We start from the raw sequence: 23926 nt of genomic DNA on the forward strand, positions 1-23926 counted from the left end.
CTTCGAATTTCTTCCGAGGGAAATAATAGCGAGAAAATCAAGCGTCTAGAAACCGCGGTAACGAAACCGGGCGATAGTAATGGTGCACTGCTTTTACGACAATACCACGGTAAAAGTTTTACCACGATTTCGTAAAGGCTGATAATTACCGAGCTTGGTGCACTCGGGCATAAATATATCAAGCCACGTCAGACCGTCATCCAACACTGTCACCGAAAAGTAGCGACGGGGCCCGAAAGGTACTTGAGTTCAAGAGAGCAGTCGTTGGTTTTAAATTTACTTTTTATTTTTTTGACAGCTGTTCATTACTCATATATAACCATTGAGAATCTTAGTTTCATTTTCACTCCGTTGCGTTTCATTTATTATAGAACACGAATAGTGCTAATGAGTGACAGTGTAAAAGTACGGCTAACATGTTCTCGCTCTGAAAAATGTCCTGTGCTGGCAGATAAATGACAGCAACAAGATGAATTTTCTCGTCCCTCCCCTGAACAAGTACACCCGTAAGTACAGGATCTCCCACTCGCAGCGTGACCGGCTGGTAATTGGAGAACTGTTCCAGATATTCATCTCTAGAGATCAATGTATTCTATTTGTCCCATGCCAGTGTCGCACCTCTGAATTCAGGACTTAAGCTCTTTCGTAAGAGAATGCATACATCAGATAAAATAGCTGTATACATACTGTATCTAACACTTGAATTTCAACACATTGAAACTAGTCACTGAAAAAGGACAGAACAAATACGATCACTGGATTTGAAGCATGCTCCAGTAACTGAAAGTCTACATTATAAACAATTCAATAACTTATTTCCCTAAATCATAAATGCAGAATTGTTTTCGAATATCTCAAGAAGTCTTAAAATTTTTGCGTCAACTTGCTCATAGTTCACTAAATCTTCGTATTAAATCAACTTCAGGGAGATCCTGAAGGTATTTCTTAAGGAAGGTACTACTTGTCCGCCTCTGTGGTGTAGTGGTTAGATTCCCGGCTCTGCCACGAAATTTGAAAAGTAGTACGAGACCTGGTGAGGGTCCACTCAGCCTCGGGAGGTCAGCTGAGGAGAGGGGGTTCGATTCCCACCTCAGCCATCCTCGAAGTGGTTTTCGGTGCTTCCCCACTTCTTCTCCAGGCAAATGCCAGAATGGTACCTAAGGTAAGGCCACGGCCGCTTTCCTCCCTCTTCCTTGACTATCCTTTCCAATCTTCCCTCCCCCACAAGGCCCCTGTCCTACATAGCAGGTGAGGCCACCTGGGCGAGGTACTGGTCCTCCTTCCCAGTCGTATCCCCGACCAATCGTCTTATGCTCCAGGACACTACCCTTGAAGCTGCAGATATAGGATCCCTCGCTGAATCTGAGAGGAAAACCAACCCTGGAGGGTAAACAGATGAAGAAAGAAAGAAAGGTTCTACTTAGGAATTCTGATATAACTAATGAAGTGGAGGGTTTTCAAGCAATTAATTTGAAGCTGGCTTCATAGGTTTACTGAATCTCTTATTATTGGAGTGGTATTGCTATTACCGTAGGTTCAGTTCATACCCACTCCTTACGTAGACGACCTGCTAGGCTACCACTCGGCCGACAGTCCTTCCCACCCTTGTACATGATCACCTAATACTTGCACTACCGTTAGTCCCTTTACCTTCATCAAAGTCTAACCTAGTGCTTCTTTCCCTTCGTCTATTTACCTTCCACCCACCGTCAACTGGTTGCGTAGGCTCACCTAGTCTCCATTGCCATCTAGAAATAAGTCGACTGCCCATCTCCACATCTTAACCACGATTTCCAAATCCACTACACAAGGACAGAAGTGCAGTCCATTACTTTACTTTCTTAGAAGAGAACTCAAGATAAAACGGGATAGTTGGACCTGATTCGCTCAGTTCAGCATTCCAACCTCAGCTATATCGTGTCTTTATCGCTGCTAGCCGGTATAAAAACTTTCATTTCAGTATTTTAAACAGAATGTATAATGAAATATAAAGAGTTGTTAGTCATATAATATCGTTTACACACCGGAAGCACGAGAAGTTATTACATCAGATCTTTCAGTAAATGCCCATTTTAGAGGCTCCCTTACTGCTAACAAGCCAACGTTATAGGAACCGAAGGAAAAGTTATTGTGGGACTGACACGCTAATATTCAAACTGAATAATTAAAAAGAACAACCATAGAACAAAAAAGTATATTTTGAAGATAAACGATATTGAGCTGTTGCTGCTTCTGGGTATCATCTGATGTAATCATTTTGCAAAAAAGAGTCATAGTCCTGAAATTAATAAAAAACAACTATAATCGAGAGACTTATTCACAAAATCTGCCATTCCTCTTAAGGAGCAATAATGATAGAAATATCAAACAACTACGTGTTTGTAAAGGTACGCCATACATATGCTGGTCCTTGAATGATCATCAACGTAAAAACAAAATTCTCTTCCAAACTTAATTTGCAGCATAGTTATTATGGGGCTCTAACAGATCTTCCGAGATGTTTAGAAACTACATAGCTAAGTTCTTACAAAATCCCACCACCTTAAACATACACTTTAAGTTGATGCCCAGGTTGCAAAAAATGTTGGTGACAATGATGATAGCAATGGGGAAAATATGGCCTATGGCTAGTGCATCTTGACAAGAACTGTGATGTTTGTAGTTGAATAATATTCATAATTTTAAAAGTGCTTTTATACACGAACTTACGCCCTGTGATGCCGTTCATTTCGTATACTGCGAATTTTTACGTGTTCGATTCAATACATTACCTAGGTTCATAAAAATACATTGAATTTATTTACAAAAACTACCCGAGTCCTTAAAGACTTAGCTTTAAGCTCCACTTTCTCTAACCGAAATAATAGCCACTGGATAATGCGAATTACCGTAGTATGAACACAACACCGTTGACATGAAACACAATGAAAGTTCTAAGACTTAAAAAAACTATTTGAAGAATCGTTCTCTTATAAAATTTAATGTTTGGACTCTGGGTGTGCTCGTAACAACCGTCTCTATTTTATTCGAAATGCCATGTACGGGATTTGTCATAGTCGAGATCGCTTAATGTGATCGTGTTCGGGTAGAGGACATTGTCAGTGGCCGCATTAAAAGGGCAGAAATAAGCGTATCCTATTCCAGAGGATATTTTGGATCCATCGGTGTAAATTTGAATGGAACCGGGACAAATTGATGTAGGAATTCATTTAGTATACTATCTATGGGAGGGCTTGAAATGAAGTTCTGTAAGGAGAAGATTTTTGATGGAGAAAGTGATAATCCATACGCAAGCATATAAGAAATCTTCAGTACAATTGGGAACAAATATTGGAGAATTCGATGGCTTCTAACCAGCAGAGGAATACGATGGTCGGCAGTCCGTTTGACGCGGAGAAATCTATTCAGTTTCTGGGCTCGTGATGGAAGCGCCTGTGTTGCAATTGTGGCTTGACTCAGTATGATGATGTCAGAAAGCATTTGTCAACGATGTGAGCGACCGATTTCCGCAGCTTCTCCCGAAAGAGCGTTAGTTCGTGTAAAATTCATATTGACAAGGCATGCGCGATTGGCCCAACAATGTATTAGATCAGGTGTTCGTAATACATATCTTGGTGCATTTCCGAAGACCATCATACCACCTTAATCAAGGACAGGATATATTAGAGTTCAATAGAGTAATAATTTAAATAACAGAGTAGGAGGATCGGCTCCCCACCAGGTGCTGGTGAGGGCCCGCAGAACATTTAACACTGTCAACTTCAATTGAAATATACATAATATGACGATTCCGTGTTAATCTGCTGTCCCAAGCGTTTGACTGGTGTACACACAGGGAAGGTGGGCCAAGAAGGATATCAGATATTACATACGTTTTTCACTTATTTGAGAAGTTGACCACTGTAAATTTTGTAGGTGAAAGTGTGAAGCCGGTTTGTAAAGTCCAACTGAAGAATGTTCCCGCTGCGCACTCCATCCATAAACGTACAATCTTTAAGTTAGCAGATGAAGAGTAATTTAAACGTCATAAGCGTACTGAAGAATCTTAATATTTGATGTGAAGAAGGCGTCTAGTTCTGCAACAAATAATGCGTGCAGAGGCGGACCGATAGTGTAACAAAGTGTAAATCCCTTGAAGATAAATTTCAGGAAATCCTACAAGTCGTAGTTTACAGTATAAATAATGATCTGCATAATGACATTATTGTAATCTCCAGATATGTCCAAAGATGGAGCCACAAGATGTCTACTTATGCGGTAGATTATTTTTTTAAGTAGGGAGACTCAACGAAATGATTCGCCACTACGTCTGATACAGTTTCGATGCGTAGCCTATTTTTCTCTACTGAGTTTATATTTACAATGTCCGGTTTGTGTACTATAGCCTCATTACATGAAGATTTCTAGAGTGACATACGATGTAAATTACCAACTGTGCTTCCCACAATGCATAAAATTGTTCGTTGCCAGATCTATTGTAGCGGTCATTCTTACTGTATGGGGGTTGGAGTTTTGTAGGTCTTGAAGAATCTGTAGGCGGGTTCACTGCATTTTTAGGGTTAATTGGTTGTTTCGAGAACACTACTAGATTACATCAACGTGTTATCGATATTATCACTCATCTCGCCAAAAGAGTTTCGACTGAAATTTTGAAAAACTACTGAAATCAGATATTAAATCGTTACCAGGAATTGATGCTAATGGTTTTGCTGCAATATAGGCTACATGGAACCTGTAATCTCCTTTGAGCGGTACTGATGGGTTGTGGCGGGGAAACTACCTCCTGCTGGCGGTGGGTGACACTAATGTGAAGTGACATTTTGATTATTTGTGTTCCTTTCTAACGTCGACGGACCGAGCTCGATAGCTGCAGTCGTTTGAGTGTGACCAGTATCCAGTATTCGGGAGATAGTAGGTTCGAACCCCACTGTCGGCAGCCCTGAAAATGGTTTTCCGTGGTTTCCCATTTTCACACCAGGCAAATGCTGGGGCTGTATCTTAATTAAGGCCACGGCCGCTTCCTTCCCACTCCTAGCCCTTTCCTGTCCCATCGTCGCCGTAAGATCTATCTGTGTCGGTGCGACGTAAAGCAACTAGCAAAAAAAGAAAGAATATCGACGGTTGCATGTTCACAATGTAATAAGATGTTTTATGCGTATAATGCTTCCCCTCTGGTCGTTGGTTCGAGTGGTTGGTCACAAGGTTGGTTAATGCAGTTGATGCTACCGGCAACTGCGGCACATCATGGCAAGTATGAATAGTAAATTAAATGATCTGCCCCAAGGGAATAATAATAATAATAATAATAATAATAATAATAATAATAATTGCTTTACGTCCCACTAACTACTTTTACGGTTTTCGGAGACGCCGAGGTGCCGGAATTTAGTCCCTCAGGAGTTCTTTTACGTGCCAGTAAATCTACCGACACGAGGCTGACGTATTTGAGCACCTTCGAAAACCACCGGACTGAGCCAGGTTCGAACGTGCCAAGTTGGGGACAGAAGACCAGCGCCTCAACCGTCTGAGCCATTCAGCCTGGTCCCAAGGGAAGATTATTCATTTTTTCAAATTAAATTTGTTAATTCATCACTGATTAACGATTTAATAGAAAAAACGAAAGAAAAATTAATGAAAATGAACTGGACACACAAGATACATGGCCCTCTATGACTCACAAGCGCCAGGTGGATTCGTGTGTACATCTTGGTGAGCGATGCACGACTGTGCGTCAGCCATTCTTGGCCCGTGAACAGTAGCTTGCTGATTGCTGCACTAACAGTTCGATGGCCGAGAACGAAAGGGTTACTGCTAAAAATCCATGATTTTTCAGGAGAAGATTTGAAAGTTTTAGCAGCTCACATGATTGCCTCTCAAAGATACACTTGTTACACAATTTTTATGAAAAATGGTGTGTACGTAGTTCTTGCATCAGTTATTGTAATCTGAAAAAGTGTCACAATTCAAAATGACCCTTTCGAATTAAACAAACGGATTAATATCAGAATATTGAAAACCATTAGAAGTGCTTCCTGACATGAATACATTGGATTTTTTGTAACAGTTTCGAATATTGTAGAGAACGAAATAAGCTATACATTGATGGTAAACTCTCAAAAATGCATTATTGTAAGTTGTAACTCCCAGCCATAGAGTTATTCTGTCGTATTTACTTCAAAGACTTTTATTCCAGTTACTTTAAAAATGATGATGATGATGATGATGATGATGATGATGATGATTATTATTATTATTATTATTATTATTATTGTTATTATTATTATTATTATTATTATTATTATTGTTGTTTAAAGGGGTCGAACATCGAGGTCATCGGCCTCTATCTTTTGAAATCAAAGTAATCAGAGTTCTTGTTATACCTCCCCAGGTACTCGAAGGTCCCGCTGTTCATTACGAAACCAAGATCTACGGAGGCTATTGAAGGAGATACGGTTATCATCCACTGTGAAGTCGTCGGTGATCCTAAGCCGGAGGTGATGTGGCTTCGGGATTGGCTCAAGGTAGGAGCATGATGTACTTACATTCTTTTGCCTATTTTCGAATTTATTTTCCGAAAAACTGTTCTAATCAATTTTAATTTGTACTGATACAGACTGTATTTGTAGATGTCTACTGTTGTGTTGTGAATCTTCAGCGCTGTTTTAAATATGGCTCTGTCATTTTATAATGACTATGAATCAAATTTCATGCTATAAAAATTCGTGTTATCCATTCGGACAGGAAGAATGTAATAAAGTAAGCATTCCGTTTATTCCTGACTGATGATGGTAATGTTATGAGAAACGCTGCCTTATATGGCTGCACGGTCTCGTTCTCACAATGTGTAATAATCGGTTTTGGAATGTATAAAAATATCAACTTAATTTCCTAAGTACGAGAGAAATCTGACACGTATAAAACGCCGCCATTTTTACAGCCGTATAAAATGGGGAAAGCGTTGGTTCAAAATGTTTACAAATATCCCAAAATATCTCCTTAATCGTAGCAAACTAAATAAGATGTCAAAAATACTCTACTGATGTGAAATACCAAAGAAAATATTCTGATGATATACCTCATCTGTACAAGCTTTGTGGAAACGTCATGTTCTGTTGGAGTTTTCAATTTTATAAGTACAGTGAATCATTAATTTTTCATCTGCTAAAAGTAACCAAAGTTCTGTCCATCTTTCGACATAACCCTTCGTACTGACAGACTTCTGTGTGGTATCAGTTCCAATCTGCCTTTGACAAAGGAGAGTTTACGGTATTTGTATACGAGTACTGTATGATGAAATAATGTTGGATTTTACCGATGTATTAAACTATTCCCTCCTTTATATGACTCACCCATGTCTGTTCATCTGACTGTGAAACAGTGCAGCTTTAATTCACACTTCTCTCCAAGGACGACGAGTATTCTCGTGACTTTACTGCTTCAGAGTCGTGCATTACGAATTTCTTAAAAATTATTTAACGATTTTGACCTAAATTCTTATCTCGGATGTAGACATCCAAAGTATGTCAACGAGCAGGATATCTTGTCACTATAAAGCTTCAGTAAACTAAATAATAATAATATACCCGGGACACGTACCTGTTAGCTTGCATTCTGGAGACGATGAATTCAAACCCTACCATGGGCACTCCTGAAGATTCTTTTCCGTGGTTTTCTATTTTCGTATTAATTAAGGCCACGGATGCTAATTTCTCTGCCCTGGCCCCTTTCAATACCATCGTCACCGAGAATATATGTGAGTTATTGCGATGTTAAACTACTAAAATATTAATAATAATCTTAATAATAATCATGCCCCACTTAAACATAAGTGCCCTAAAGCCTTGGAAATATATAGTTAATTTGCCGAGCAAAGGGACTCAACTCGTATAGCGCTGATATTTTTACTCCCGAAATGAACGGAACTTGTAGAAGAGAGCCAGAATTAATTTGACATTGTCAGTTACTGTATATTATACCTACTATGAACAAGGGATCATTTCTCAGAACATGCCGAAGATATATTGTTTAACAAACGATTCAGAAAATCTAGAAATCGATTCTAAAAATGTGCTATGAAAATATCTCAGAATATGACACAGTAGATATTGTAAGATGTTCGTGAGTCGCTGACTATATTTACACACATATGTAATAAAACTGCATTTAAACTTGAAAATCTGAATATCTGCGTTTAACATGAAAATCATGAAAATTAACATTTATTAAATAAAATACACACTCGTCGAACCCTGTACTCACACTTACTTGTTACCTGCTTACTTACACATACGTTATTTGAAGGGCGCCAGCTGTCACTCAGTACAGCAATAATATAATGAGACTCTTGACTATCTCTAGGGTGTGGGGTAATAAGCTTACTTTTGACAACATACCATATAAGTTCTGGGAAAAGGAGATTGGCGTTCGGTTTCCCCATTAATTTTGAGGTTAAGATATTTTACTGTAAATGAAATAAAACTATGAATTCGTTTGATAGAACAATATATATTCTTTAAATAATATATCAAAAAAATAGTGAGTCTTGTTGCGATAAAACAGATGAGAATATGAAATTATGACATTGCAACTGACAGAAACTAGGCATGAATTTGAATTCTTCTTGACCGGACATTTAACAATTTATACGAAATATTTCCCTCACTGATTCACTTGACTGTACCTTTAACACTTTGAGTGTAATTACGACGTAATCCATTGCTCTGGTGTTTACTGTAGGTGTGTCACGCCTAACGTGGTGATACATCCTTGAGACTGCTTCTTCTCCATATCATCTGACTTCTTTGTAAGTCAATATGGTATGACCTCTTGGTAGATCCAGGGTTGCCCTCTCTGACTCCTTGGTAAGCCTTGCGTCCGCGTCTTCCACTAAGTGACGGACCAACCATTTGGTCTCACTCTCTCAAAGACCAATAATGGCTCACTGAGTCTTCACCATCTCTCGTTCACACTGGTTGGCTGACCACTTAAGGCCTCTTGATCTAGTAGACTACTTCACTGTACTGCATCCGTATAAGTAATGACTGACGCTACAATGTGCACCCACCTTATATAGACTTTGGTTGACACAACTACGTAACCTCCAGAAATAACAATGACATACTCCCACCTACGCGACAGATATTACATACGGTGGTGAAATAGCCCCGCGGCGATGACACCGTGCGCGCATATTCTAAATAAATACAATGACGTAGCCATGGCTTGGCGATGACTTGGCAGAATCGCCATATCTTGCACAAGGTACCAACGTCACATCCCATCTCTGATATATACAACAATTCTCACTGTACAGGTATTGAGTGTTATACTACACATACGTATATATGTATACATCTAAGTGCAATCTTGCAAGCAACAGGCAATTGCAAAACTGAATAAAACGGATAATTACAATAATAGTACAATATCACAGATAACATAATAATAATACTGACATAATGATAATAATAATAATAATAATAATAATAATAATAATAATAATAATAATAATAATACAGATATCATCTTGTAACGGGATTTGAACCGTTACAATTCGCCTCCCTCATAAATAAATCGAAGAACAAAGAATCGATTGATTTATGAACAAAATTATATATATAACACTGACACAGATAAACACTTTAAATGAATATACAACAATAATTTTCTTTTTCAGCATCCATACATTTTATAATACATCACATATATGAGAATTTTTCTCGCACATTGCCATCGTATATAACTGTTCAGTGTCCCATTCTCATACAATTCACAAGAGCATAGCCCTTAATTTAACACACACAAATAATTTTAAATGATTACACTACATTCTTCTTTTTTTTTTAACATATCAAAACATTTTGTGAAATATCACTTATATGAGAACTTTTCTCGCATATTGTTATCGTAGATAACTGTCCAATGTCCTGTTCTCCGTTTTTTTTGTCACACAGTACATGACAATGTAGCACTTATTCTTCCAATACACCAATACGACACTTGGTTCACACGCAAATCGTAGATGTTAGTTTTATTTTGCCAGTTTCTCACAAAATATAATCATCTTACTCTTATTTCAACAAATCTCACGTGAAATACTTCTTTAAGTTCTTAATGTTGTAAGTACCGACAATCTTCCCTTCCTGATCTTTTAAGGAATATGCACACTTCCCGATACGGCTCACAATAGTGAAATACCCCTGATACAAAAGAAAGAATTTAGACATATTTCCCGCCTCTGCAGATGATGGGAATGGAACTCTAAGTAGCACCTTATCACCCAAACTGAATTCGTCCAATTTTGCCCTTTTCTGCTGGCGAATGCGTTTATTGCCTGCTTTGATTAAATTTTCCCTAGCCAGCTGGATATAATAATCCTTAGATTTTCCCTCTCCCAAGTCTAAGCCTAGCATACTTGCAATATGATCGGTTGGCTTCCTACCAAAATGAATTTCATACGGCGTACATCCCGTAGACTCGTGTAACGTAGTGTTACACCATCGTTCTACATCTCCCAGTCGTGAAAACCACGAACTGTGCTTATCATGTACGCATGCTCTGAATATTCTCCCGATCTCTCTCATGACCCGCTCGACCATATTACCTTGTGGGTATCGAATAGACGAATATATGGCCTTAACACCCAGTTCATTCAACTTGGTAGTCCATATCTTTGAACTGAACTGACTGCCGTGATCTGATAATATTCTGAGTGGACATCCAAACTCAGGAATATATCTGTCAATAACCTGCTTTAGGCAACCCCTTCCCGTAGCTTTTCTCAGGGGATACATTTTGACATATTTGCTGAAGGCATCAATCAAAACGAACACATACCGGTATCCATACCGAGATTTTACTAGTTGCCCGAACAGATCTACGCATATAAGTTGGCCTGGCTTGTCTACAATGACTGCTTGCCGTGGACCCTCTAACGTCCTGTTAGGATGCTTACTACGTTGACATAGATCACAGGTCGCAAGTAATTTCCTAATACTCCTTCCCATATTCTTCCACACAAAATTCCCTTGAATAGCATAAAGAACCTTGTTTGCCCCAAAATGACCGAGTTCTTTGTGATAATACCAAATCATGTCTTCCTGTAATGCCTTTGGTACACAAACTTTAAATTCTCCAGAATGACACTTCCTTGACAGGAAACCACTACTTAGTTTATATTCATGTTTACCTTTCTTCACAATAACATCTGCCTCCTTATCTCTTAACCAGGTCAGGATAACATTCATCTCATCGTCCCTCTCCTGTTCCACCATGAGATGACATAATCGATCTCGTTCTGTCATGTTGCCCGTCACATTACCCACACATACCAGTATGCCTTCTCGTATATCTACATACCTTGACTCAGTATTGCCTGATAAGTTCCTACTGAGGAAATCGGCTAAGACATTATCTTTACCTTTAATATGTCTAATAGTGAAGTCATATTCACTGATAGCTAAAATCCACCTTGTCATTCTATTACTTGTTAACTTACATGTTTTAATAAATACTAATGCCTGATGATCTGTCCATATCTCAAACTTATTCCCTAATACATACATCCTAAATTTGCTTAATGAATAGATAATAGCCAAGAACTCAATTTCCGTGATGGTATACCTTTTTTCAGTCAAGCTGAGTCCCCGACTCGCCAAAGAAACAATACCCAAATTTCCTTCGTCATCCCTCTGACACAAACATCCGGAAATGCCCTTTTCTGACGCATCGGTCATGAGTACAAACTCGCGATTAGGCATAGGGTATTTTAACATAACGGCATCATTAAAACCTTCCTTCAGCCTAAGAAATGCCTCATCATGTTCAACTGTCCACTTCCATTTAGCTCCACCTTTCAATAAGCCTCTGAATGGCTCTAACAACGCTGCATATTGGATGACAAAACGTCTAAAATAATTACAAACCCCTAAAAATGATTTTAATTGTTTACTATTACGTGGAGTGCTCGTGTTGTTAATCTTCTCTAATCTCGTTTGTTCTGGTTTTACCCCCTGTGCAGATACAGTGTGCCCCAAAAATGTAATCTGTTGTGTGCAAAATGTTGACTTATCCAGTTTTAATGTGAAACCTCCCTCTCTAACTTTCTGTAAGACTATGTTCAAATGTTCCATGTGTTCTTCAAAAGTGTGAGATGCTATTACTACGTCATCAATGTACATGGTAACAAAATCCCCTGTATCCCGACCTAAAACTCTAGACATAGCACGAATCAACGCTGCCGAAGACGTTTTTTACCAAACGGGACTCTTGCAAATTGATACAAACAGTTCTTATATGCGAAAGCAGTGAGAGGTCTATCCTCTCTTCTGAGGGGAATTTGCCAAAATGAAGAAGACAAATCCATGATAGAAAACCATGTTTTCCCTTCAAAACGCTGAATGAGCTCTTCCACTGTTTCAGGCCTCTGTTGGTCTGCCTCAATCCTCTGATTCATAAGCCTGGCGTCAATACACAGCCTGACTGACCCATTCTTCTTGGCAACGATAATTAAAGGATTAATACTATGGCTACAAGATGGTTCAATTATTCCGTAATCCAGCATAATGTTTATCTGTTCTTCGACAGCACTAGCATATTTAAGTGGAATGGGGTACTTGGGTCCTACGAATGATGAATGATCATGTACAACAAACTTGTGTTCATATACATGTGTTCTTCCTGGCTTATCACTAAATACATCTCGATGCTCACCTAACATCGAACACAACTGCTCCTCCTGTAATTCACTCAAATTACTTCTCGCCACTGTCTCATACAGACTATCCCTTGGATCCTGTCTTATGCACAAGTGACACACGTCAAAACATCTCCTCTCACTAGGAACACCTTCACTCACCTCCCTAATACCTTTACCAGAACACACGTTATCAACACTTACCTCAGACCCTTCATAATTCACACATACTTGTTTGCTAGTTTTCCCCCAGGACAAACACACACTACCCGAATCAAAGTCTAATCTAGCTCCATGATTTGTAAGCCAGTCAGCTCCTAAAATAACTGAATACACCAGATTTGGCACAACCAGGCATGGTTGAAAGTTACATTCATTTTCAATCGTAATAGGTACCGCTATCATTTTATTTACTCTCTGTGACTTGCTACCCACCGCTGTTATAATGAAGGTTTGCCTCACAGGAATCTCTGTTATATTCTGACTTTCTTTCAGAATTTCCTCGTAAAGCTTGGAGCTAATACATGACCTTTCACTACCAGAGTCTAATAATACCTTCACTTTTCTTCTCCATATAATAATTTCTATCGTCGGAGTCACTACCTCACTACTTATATCCTCAGTATTATAACTACTTACATCGCTTAACAAATCACTCCTTATATCTAAATTAATACTACTATTTCTTACTTTATTACCTATGAATACGTCATCACTTAAAACATTTGACTTATCACTACTTAGGTCACAATCACGTTGTTCTCTTAAATCTACTTTTAATACACAATTATCTACACTACCTACCTGTTTTTGACAACTTTTACCTTCGGACTGTTCACGTGACCTGTTTATGCAGTCCGCTGAGAGTTTAAAGTGCGCTGGCTCAATGATGGATCCTGAGTAACACTCGTGTTAGGCCTATTTTCATCTCTATGACTCAAATCCCCACGCCTCCCATTGTCGGATTGTCTCGGGTAACTCTGCTGACCTCTATCACTATTAAAATTCCTATTAGCCCTCGTCTGATCATAATTGTTTACTCTTCTCTGATAATTATCTGACCTGTTTCCCGCTCCCTCTACATTTCTACTTTGTGGTCGATTGCCGCCTATGCTACTATTCAGAGCCTCAAAACTATCTAGCAATACCTCCATTTCTTTGATAGTACTGACTTTCTGCATACACGCAGCTTCCCTAATCCTATCAGAATAATGTTTTAACATAATCCTTACGATATCGACTTCTGAACCAATACTATTAAGATTTTTCCAGATAAGCACGTGTGCCAGAAAGTATTCTGTCATAGACACCCCCTCCTGTTGTCTATATTTACCAAACATAATCCGTTCTCTTTCACGACCCTGGACATTCTCATCCCAAAACTTATTAATAAATTTCTCTTTAAATTCTTCCAAATTCGACATATTATTACGGTACACTTGAAACCAGGTTTTACTTTCACCAATGAAGGAATTCGACAAGATCTCTAATACGTATTCCCATTCGATAATATTATCCCTCAACTTATTTGCAAATCTTTTCTCAACTAATGTTAGAAATTCCATAGGATTAAATTGTTTTCCAGTAAACTTAGGCAAATCTTGGTCCCTATTGTATAAACCACTCGTCACTACTATTTCTCTTGTAATCTGACCTTCTCTCATTTCTTGCCGTAGTACCCTCTGGCAATTCAAAACTTTTTCTTCCGCCACTTTCTCCGCATTCTCTTTCATTATTCTCAATTCTTCCTGTAATTTTTCCTCTTTCTCTGTAACCTTCTGCGACAAAGTTTCTTGTTTATTCTTTAGTTCTCTGACCTGCCCAAGCTCTTTTTCAAACGTTTCTACCTTACTGACACATTCCCTCATATCTTGCCCCACTGCATTATGGATCTTGTCTAGTCTTTTATCTATGATCTCGTGAATTTCTTCCTGATTACTAGAAATCTTATTACTTAACTCTTTGATATTCTTTGTACAAGTTCCTTTGACATGTTCAATTTGAGTATGAAGATCGCTCCGATTCGACTCCATTTCACCTCTAAGGTCAACGCACTCTTTATTTACCTTATTTTCTAAATTAGATAGCTGATTAGTTACCTCGATTATCTTAGTATCTATTTTAGAATTTAGTGACTCCCTTAACCCATCTATTTTATCATTAATCCCATCAAAATTCTCTTTATTACTACCAATTAATTCTTCCATTTTACTACTTAGAGAGTTAATCTGTTTATTACAATTTTCATTACTACTATCAATTAATTCTTTCATCTCTTTCTTATTATTTTCACTCATCTTTTCCATTTGTTTATTACTATTTTCATTACTATTACTAATTAATTCTTTCATCTCTTTCATCTCTTTCTTATTATTTTCACTACTTGTATTTATTTGTTCCTTGAGCCCGGTCATTTCGGCCTTAAAAAAATTTAAAAAATCTTGGTTCATTCCCCCTACGCTTTCCTTTTGGGTTTCAGTATGATTCTCAATTTCTGCACTTTCCTGAATTATCACAGAAGCTTCCATCGTATTCACCTGTTCCCTACTCTGAATTTCACCTTGGATGTCCGCAGAAGCAATGACCTCGTCGTTACATGACTTGTTATTGTCTTCCTTGTCCATCTTTGGTTCACTAGTGATAGTACGCGATCTCAAATTAATTTCCCTCTTCAAATCCCTTGACATATCCCCAAAATACAAATATATATCACAAAATTATAGTCCTGAAATTTACCGGTAATAATTTCCGTTGGCTTAAATGCGCACACTCCTCCCAAAATGAACCTATGATATGCTGTCATTCAGACCAAATTCTGAATTTCTTCGAGCCCCACGTTGGGCGCCACTTTGTAAGATGTTCGTGAGTCGCTGACTATATTTACACACATATGTAATAAAACTGCATTTAAACTTGAAAATCTGAATATCTGCGTTTAACATGAAAATCATGAAAATTAACATTTATTAAATAAAATACACACTCGTCGAACCCTGTACTCACACTTACTTGTTACCTGCTTACTTACACATATGTTATTTGAAGGGCGCCAGCTGTCACTCAGTACAGCAATAATATAATGAGACTCTTGACTATCTCTAGGGTGTGGGGTAATAAGCTTACTTTTGACAACATACCATATAAGTTCTGGGAAAAGGAGATTGGCGTTCGGTTTCCCCATTAATTTTGAGGTTAAGATATTTTACTGTAAATGAAATAAAACTATGAATTCGTTTGATAGAACAATATATATTCTTTAAATAATATATCAACAAAATAGTGAGTCTTGTTGCGATAAAACAGATGAGAATATGAAATTATGACATTGCAACTGACAGAAACTAGGCATGAATTTGAATTCTTCTTGACCGGACATTTAACAATTTATACGAAATATTTCCCTCACTGATTCACTTGACTGTACCTTTAACACTTTGAGTGTAATTACGACGTAATCCATTGCTCTGGTGTTTACTGTAGGTGTGTCACGCCTAACGTGGTGATACATCCTTGAGACTGCTTCTTCTCCATATCATCTGACTTCTTTGTAAGTCAATATGGTATGACCTCTTGGTAGATCCAGGGTTGCCCTCTCTGACTCCTTGGTAAGCCTTGCGTCCGCGTCTTCCACTAAGTGACGGACCAACCATTTGGTCTCACTCTCTCAAAGACCAATAATGGCTCACTGAGTCTTCACCATCTCTCGTTCACACTGGTTGGCTGACCACTTAAGGCCTCTTGATCTAGTAGACTACTTCACTGTACTGCATCCGTATAAGTAATGACTGACGCTACAATGTGCACCCACCTTATATAGACTTTGGTTGACACAACTACGTAACCTCCAGAAATAACAATGACATACTCCCACCTACGCGACAGATATTACATACGGTGGTGAAATAGCCCCGCGGCGATGACACCGTGCGCGCATATTCTAAATAAATACAATGACGTAGCCATGGCTTGGCGATGACTTGGCAGAATCGCCATATCTTGCACAAGGTACCAACGTCACATCCCATCTCTGATATATACAACAATTCTCACTGTACAGGTATTGAGTGTTATACTACACATACGTATATATGTATACATCTAAGTGCAATCTTGCAAGCAACAGGCAATTGCAAAACTGAATAAAACGGATAATTACAATAATAGTACAATATCACAGATAACATAATAATAATACTGACATAATGATAATAATAATAATAATAATAATAATAATAATAATAATAATAATAATAATACAGATATCATCTTGTAACGGGATTTGAACCGTTACAATATGGTATAGTTAAATATAATATTCATAATATTAATGCTATTACATTTACTTTCCACCAACTAATCTTCGGAAGTCTAGGTGCCGAAATTTTGCCCCAGCATAACTACCGGTGCGAAGCGTATGTATTCATTTGAGCACCTTCAATTTCCATCGGACTGAGCCGGAGAAGTTATCAAGTCCAAAAATGCATAAAATGAGTTCTTCAATGATACTATAGTTAAATAAATTGTGCTCCTTTTGTTGACATAACCCTACGAACTAACTCTCAGCTTTTTAGTTTCTAAGCAACGAAACCTTCAGAAATAATGAAGTTCATTATACAGGGTGTAACAACAAGATCCGACTAAACTTTCAAGACACACTTCTCGTACGTAGAGGAAGAAAATATATTATATGGATAAGGGTCCCAAAACGCTTTAATTCCATGTTAGAACTCCTTTTATACAACTCCTCCCTTCTCTGATGCACAGCGGCGGGCAGTTGTTTGTGCTCTAGCACAGCAAATACGGCGAGTTCGTCAATTTGAATCGCACGCCCGGAAGTAACAAAGTAGTCTCATTTTCCCGAATATAAACCTTTTCTCCGTGAATCCGATTGCGCTATCGTTCCTTATATGACTCGAAGAGCATCCTTGATTGTTTTGTCGGTATAATTTGAATACACCTTGTATATTCCGCGATAAATATCCAAGTGCACTTAGTACCTTTTCTCTGTACCACTACTGAAATATTGTGCACGCAGAATGATTTTGCAAACAAAACCAAAGATGAGAATGGCGATGCTATTCACTGGTTCAAAGCAGAAGCTCTTAAGTGCACCAAGGGGACTCTTTGGATCCCATAATACATGAGCAATCTCGTGAACACAGAATAATCACGGTTTGTGGAAAGGAACGACCGCCTGCTTGTCCAAAATGACCATAAATCAGCTGGAAGGGTCACTCGACATTTTTCACCACCCTGCCACTTTAGTTCGGAAAGTTCTTCTCAAGGGTGGAACATGATAATTTTTTAAATTATGTAAATAATCTGTAGAAAACATGTGAAGATTTATATCTGTTAGTATACATAGGTAAATGTATATTTGTGTATATATTATTCAATTTTTTATTTATTTTTTTAAATTTTCTATTACATCATCTGTAATTGGGACATCCTGTAGGTGGTAAATAAATATATTCTATTTTATTCTATGACTGGCTAGAGCATATTCACTCAGCGGGCGAGTTGGTCGTGCGGTTGCATGCAAGCCGTGAGCTTGCAGGCGGGAGATAGTAGGTTTGAGCCCCACTGTCGGCAGCCCTGAAAATGGTTTTCCGTGGTTTCCCATTTTTACACCAGGCAAATGCTGGGGCTGTACCTTAATTAAGGCCACGGTCGCTTCCTTCCCACTCCCAGCCCCTCCCTGTCCCATCGTCGCCATAAGACCTGTCTGTGTCGGCGCGACGTAAAGCAACTAGCAAAAAAAAAAAAAAAAAGCTAATACGATTCCAGAATCTGCTATGGATATTAAAAATACATTTTCAGTTCAAATACTGTATACTGTAGTGCAGAATTTATGAAAAGGCAATATTTTTTCATTGAAGTACTACTAATAATAATAAAATCTGATTTATTTTGTAGAATAAAAATATTTAAATATTATTTTTTACGTCCCAATAACTACATTTTTACGGTTTTCGAAGAGGCCGAGGTGCCGGAATTTAGTCCCGCAGGAGTTATTTTACCTGCCGGTAAATCTACCGACACGAGACTGACGTATTTGAGCACCTTCAAATATCACCGGACTCAGCCAGGATCGAACATGGCAAGTTGGGTTCAGAAGGCCAGCGCCTCAACCGTCTGAGCCACTCAGCCCGGCTTTAAAATAATATTTGTATTATTTAATAAAGAAGACTGAGGCTGTATGAATACACATGATTTTTCATAGGTATAATAACCTTCAACGAATTTATCTCACTACAGAGTTTATGGACTTCATATTTTTTCCTGGTTGGCCCACGATATGGTGTCTAAATATCTCTAAATGTGAAGAAGTTCAATGCAAGGCCTTTTCTCAAAAATAAGTAAATGAGCTCTAAAAATGATGTATCTTATGTCCTCAGCTCGGAGGCTGGTTGAATCCCCAACATCCCCACCATCAGATGTCATAGACATTCCGGGAAATAATGAGTGGAGTGGACTTCCCATTGCTTTCCTCAACGAATAAGAAGATAATTTTAAATGCCCACACTAAACGGCTCTATAGGCCACACTTTCCCATCATTCATCTCAAAAACTGGCTACATTAATAATATTGTTACTACTATCATCGCTCTTATGGATATGGGCTTTTATGAACGATTAGATTAATGTAATGATGTTACTTGCCCGGTGCTAATTTTCCTTTCTCAGTCCTCGAATACTTATCAGCCATTAGATGCATGTCGTTGTTACTGTAATCTTCTTGTACTTCGGACCTCTAACACCTTCTCCAACACTCAATCATCTACTCATACGTACCTTGAATAATTTTTTTTTGGTCACACACAGGCCTCTGTGATCATCTACGAAATAATTTCCCGATCAGCTTGCTCAGCTTCGGTTCTCGTCTCCGCCACTCTTGTCTATACTTAACAATCAGGCTCAACACACAGCGTAGATAGCGACATCTGCTGTATTGTAAACAAACAATTGAATTATTTGCCCTACTGTGCTGTCTACCACTTACAACAGGACTACATATGCCCTACCCCATAGTATTCCAAACTTTTTTGAGTTGTGTATATATATATATATATATATATATACTGTATATAAGGGGTTATCAAATGGTGGACCACGGGCCGCAGTCGCACCGCGAGTGTTTTTCAAAGAAATAATTTAGGAAATGTGAAGAAAATTTACAAAATATATTTCATAGTTCGCTCAAAAGTGCATTAATTTTATCCCCTTTTTAGACCCAAGTCATAACTAATTCATTCTTTAATTTTATTTCCTGTTTTCAAGTATTCATCATCATCATCATCATCATCATCATCATCTGTTTACCCTCCAGATTCGGCTTTTTCCCTCGGACTCAGCGAGGGATCCCACCTCTACCGGCTCAAGGGCAGTGTCCTGGAGCTTCAGACTCTTGGTCGGGAGATACAACTGGGGAGAATGACCAGTACCTCGCCCAGGTTGCATCACCTGCTATGCTGAACAGGGGCCTTGTGGAGGGATGGGAAGAGTGGAAGGGATAGACAAGGAAGAGGGAAGGAAGCGGCCGTGGCCTTAAGTTAGGTACCATCCCGGCATTCGCCTGGAGGAGAAGTGGGAAACCACGGAAAACCACTTCCAGGGTGGCTGAGGTGGGAATCGAACCCACCTCTACTCAGTTGACCTCCCGAGGATGAGTGGACCCCGTTCCAGCCCTCGTACCACTTTTCAAATTTTCGTGTCAGAGCGGGGAATCGAACCCGGACCTCCGGGGGTGGCAGCTAATCACGCTAACCACTACACCATAGAGGCGGACTTTTAAGTATTCACTTGGTCTAAATAGAGTATTTTTGTTTTTAAAAATTAGAACCCAAACTTCAGCGGAAAATGAGCCCTCACAAATGCCAGAGCTATGTCTTAACCATTATAAAAGTTTATAGGTCTATGGTCTATACCAAATCTTAAACTCCATGACACCTTACTGTGGACATTTTATGTAACGTAGCATGCAGTGAATACCAAGAAATACGTTCATTGCCATTGGTATAAGAAGCGGTTTCAATTCCTTGTTCTCTCCTTGTTAGTTCCGGCTGATACACTGTGTTGCAAACTCGAAGAAATTTTCAGGGAAGTACTCCTTGAAGTACATTGCTGGGATTTTAGGCTCTTTCAACTCTTATTTCACTGTTTCCTTCACACTACTCCCACTTAAATTGTCCTCTCTTAAGTCTTGTGTTTGTTACATTATTCATTTCGGTTTGTCTTTAGGTATTTTCTTTCCTTTTTGTCATTTGCCAAATATTGATTCAAATGAACTGACATTGTTGGGTAGTATTCTTCCAAATTCAATTTTCCTGGGTATAATGGTGTTTATTTTAAATTTCACTCTTTATGCAATTGTAAAATAGTGTTTCAAGCAGTTAAAATTATTAAACCATCGTTTCAATTGAACTATGCATATTAATCCATACTGTTCTATTTGCAGAATTTATTTTACTAAAATTTGTCTATTATTAAGTGCGGCCCGCGATCATGCCTAAGATTTCCAATATGGCCCTCGAGCTCCTAAAAATTGGAAACCCCTGCTGCAAATGCTGGGTTATTCAAAATTTTGCGCAGGAACTGAAGTAGCCCACAAAGGGATTGAAGTGCAACCACTTTCGAATAGGAACGTGTAGTCAACACAGCAACTCAGAATCAGGGGAAGCCTGAGAATATCAGGTGTCAGCTTTTATTCGGGAGATAGTGGGTTCGAACGCCATAGTCGGCAGCTCTGAAGGTGGGTTTCCGTGGTTTGCCATTTTCACACCAGGAAAATCCTGAGGTCGTACCTTAATCAAGGCTATGGTCAATTCCTTCCCACTCCTAGCCCTTAGGCGATGGTGCAGCCGATTACGCTCAGGTTGTGTAGATCCACAGACCCCGATTGCCCTCAAGAAAGTAATCTCGTAATTGTTGAGCAGTCTAAGTTACGGGGATATACCGACTTTGACGTGGCGTTGTCATCCACGGTCTGTCCGTCAGTCAGTCGTCTGCCGGTGCGACGTAGTGAAAATAAAATATATATATGAACAATTTATTTCAAATTTATTTACAAAATGCTCTAAACAGTACAGGACTGCTGTCAATCAGTTAAGTGTAGTCGTCTGTGCACGCAGTGAAGTTAGACACTGGATACTGAATGTTGTTTCGAACTGCTGCATTCAATGCAGTCGTCACATCCCAGGCTTGCCCTGGCGAAGTGTTTCGTGCTACGCTATACGTTCCTGTTAGAAAATTGTTGTATTTTGACCCCTCCGTGGCTAATGGAGTGTTTGCGTAACATTTGAATCATTCTGTATATATTCATACCAGATATATACTAAATATAATGGGGCTTTTGATCAAGGTATCTCTAACTTAACTGAAATGGCTTATGGCTTTTAGTGTCCGAGGACAAGTTCAGCTTGCCAGGTGCAGGTCTTTTGAATTGACTCCCGTAGGCGACCTCCGTGTCGTGATGAGGATGAAATGATGATGAAGACGAAACGTACACCCAGTGCCCGTGCTAACGAAATTAACCAAATATGGTTAAAATTCCCGACCTTGCCGGGAATCGAACCCGGACCCCTGTGACCCAAGGCCAGCACGCTAACCATTTAGCCATGCAGCCGGACCGATTTGTTGTTTTCCAGTGTAGTCTTCTACTTTCCTCAGGAGTATATTACTATCCAGTTCCAAGCTCTCAAGACCTGAACCCCTTCACTAGATACTGGTCAGCCATGTGCCAACCTATGGTGACTCACCAGCTGTACATTTACATTTATTGTGAATAACATCGTGAATACCAGTGAGCGCTCACTCCCACAAGACACAGCAGGACAACTGCAACGTTTTGATCCAGTGGACTTGATAAATACAGTGTGTATCTAAATTAATCAAAATGGCTCTGAATTTTTCTTTGCAATGAAAAATCTTTCCGTAAGAATTCATTTTCGAGGTGGCAAAAAGTTAAGCCGTGGGTTAGTTCTGTTATAGGTATGCCAGTAATCGTCAGAGAATTACGTCAGGAAAATCCACCATCTCAGCCACGTCTTTCTAAATCTACTTGAAGTAACGCCAGACAACAAAATATTTTCATTAAGGCCAAGGAGGCTACCTTTCCAGTCCTAACCCTTTATCATCCTTTCGTAGCCCAAACATTTCGACGTCGATGTGTTAATGCGACGTTAAATCACTTGCAAAAAAAGGTTGAGATATAGAAAGCGAATGGGTGGCGTACTGGGATGCTGCAGTAAAAACTGCAACGTAATCCCTATGAACAACTATATATAAAGATGGGCAAAAGCGAACGTCTTGTGGAATGGTCAAGTTTTCCAATATTTTGGAAGCCTTGTTTATGATAAACGGATGTAGTTCAGCTGAAGCTGGTGTAGTAAGTGTTTTGTCCTATTCCGAAGATTTGGTCTTAAAAGCAGGCTGTGCTGAGAGCCTACACTCTTGAAAGTTCAACAGAGATGGAACGAGCATGAAAATTGTTTTTAACATTTCCACGTATATTGGGAAGAGACCTATTTGGTGTCGCTACGTGTCAAATCCAACAGCTCATTAACTGACTCCACGTGAATGATTGACTTCCTATACGATCCTTAGCCCATTGCATAAGCCTGGAATCGAATATCGGTTCTTACTGAGGTATTCTTAAGTGTGATTTATTTGCGAGATTTTACTCTGGTCACTTTAGGGTTGTGATAAAATGAGTAGCTGATACCTGGCCCTGGGTTATCTTTCCTAATCTCAGACCAAAATAGCACAGTAAGTGAAATTCATGAAATTCGATTTCCGAAGTATTGAACACGCTTTCGATGCACCACAGTTATGACTATGATGACAAATTTATTATCAAATCTAACTTCGATAGTAGCTCATACCTCACCGACACCTGGAAATGTGTCGGTGTGAATGGAATTATTGGTTTCCATTTGAATTTATATTCCTTGCTCCTTAGTTCGTTAGTTTCTCCATATAATTTACGGATTTTCCTTGTTCTGTCTTTTTCTTTGTCTCCACTACTTAACTTTCATTCGATTTTAAGTCACTTTCTAGGTAAGTTATTTATGTGATCACTATAGTTCTATGTTTTCCTGGGTTATATTGTCTGGAAATATTCAACACTGTCTACTATATAGTTCTACGTAAAATTGCTAACTCTCGATGCTACGATGTGAAAGCGATTAGTCAACCTTATACCTTCATCCAACACTAATAAGTATTGCAGCA

The 23926-nt window shown here is 38.8% G+C and overlaps 1 protein-coding gene across 2 annotated transcripts in view; it reads left to right on the plus strand.

The window, feature by feature from the left end:
* LOC136863975 (titin homolog) overlaps positions 1-23926 on the plus strand; it is a 1080299-nt gene that overhangs the window by 211125 nt on the left and 845248 nt on the right. For both annotated transcript variants that reach the window (XM_067140444.2, XM_067140445.2), the window contains exon 14: positions 6389-6521. In XM_067140444.2, coding sequence (XP_066996545.2) covers positions 6389-6521 — 133 coding nt within the window. The remainder of the gene's footprint in view (positions 1-6388; positions 6522-23926) is intronic.

The sequence above is a fragment of the Anabrus simplex genome, chromosome 2 (genome assembly GCF_040414725.1).
Source record: "Anabrus simplex isolate iqAnaSimp1 chromosome 2, ASM4041472v1, whole genome shotgun sequence".
NCBI lineage: Eukaryota > Metazoa > Arthropoda > Insecta > Orthoptera > Tettigoniidae > Anabrus > Anabrus simplex.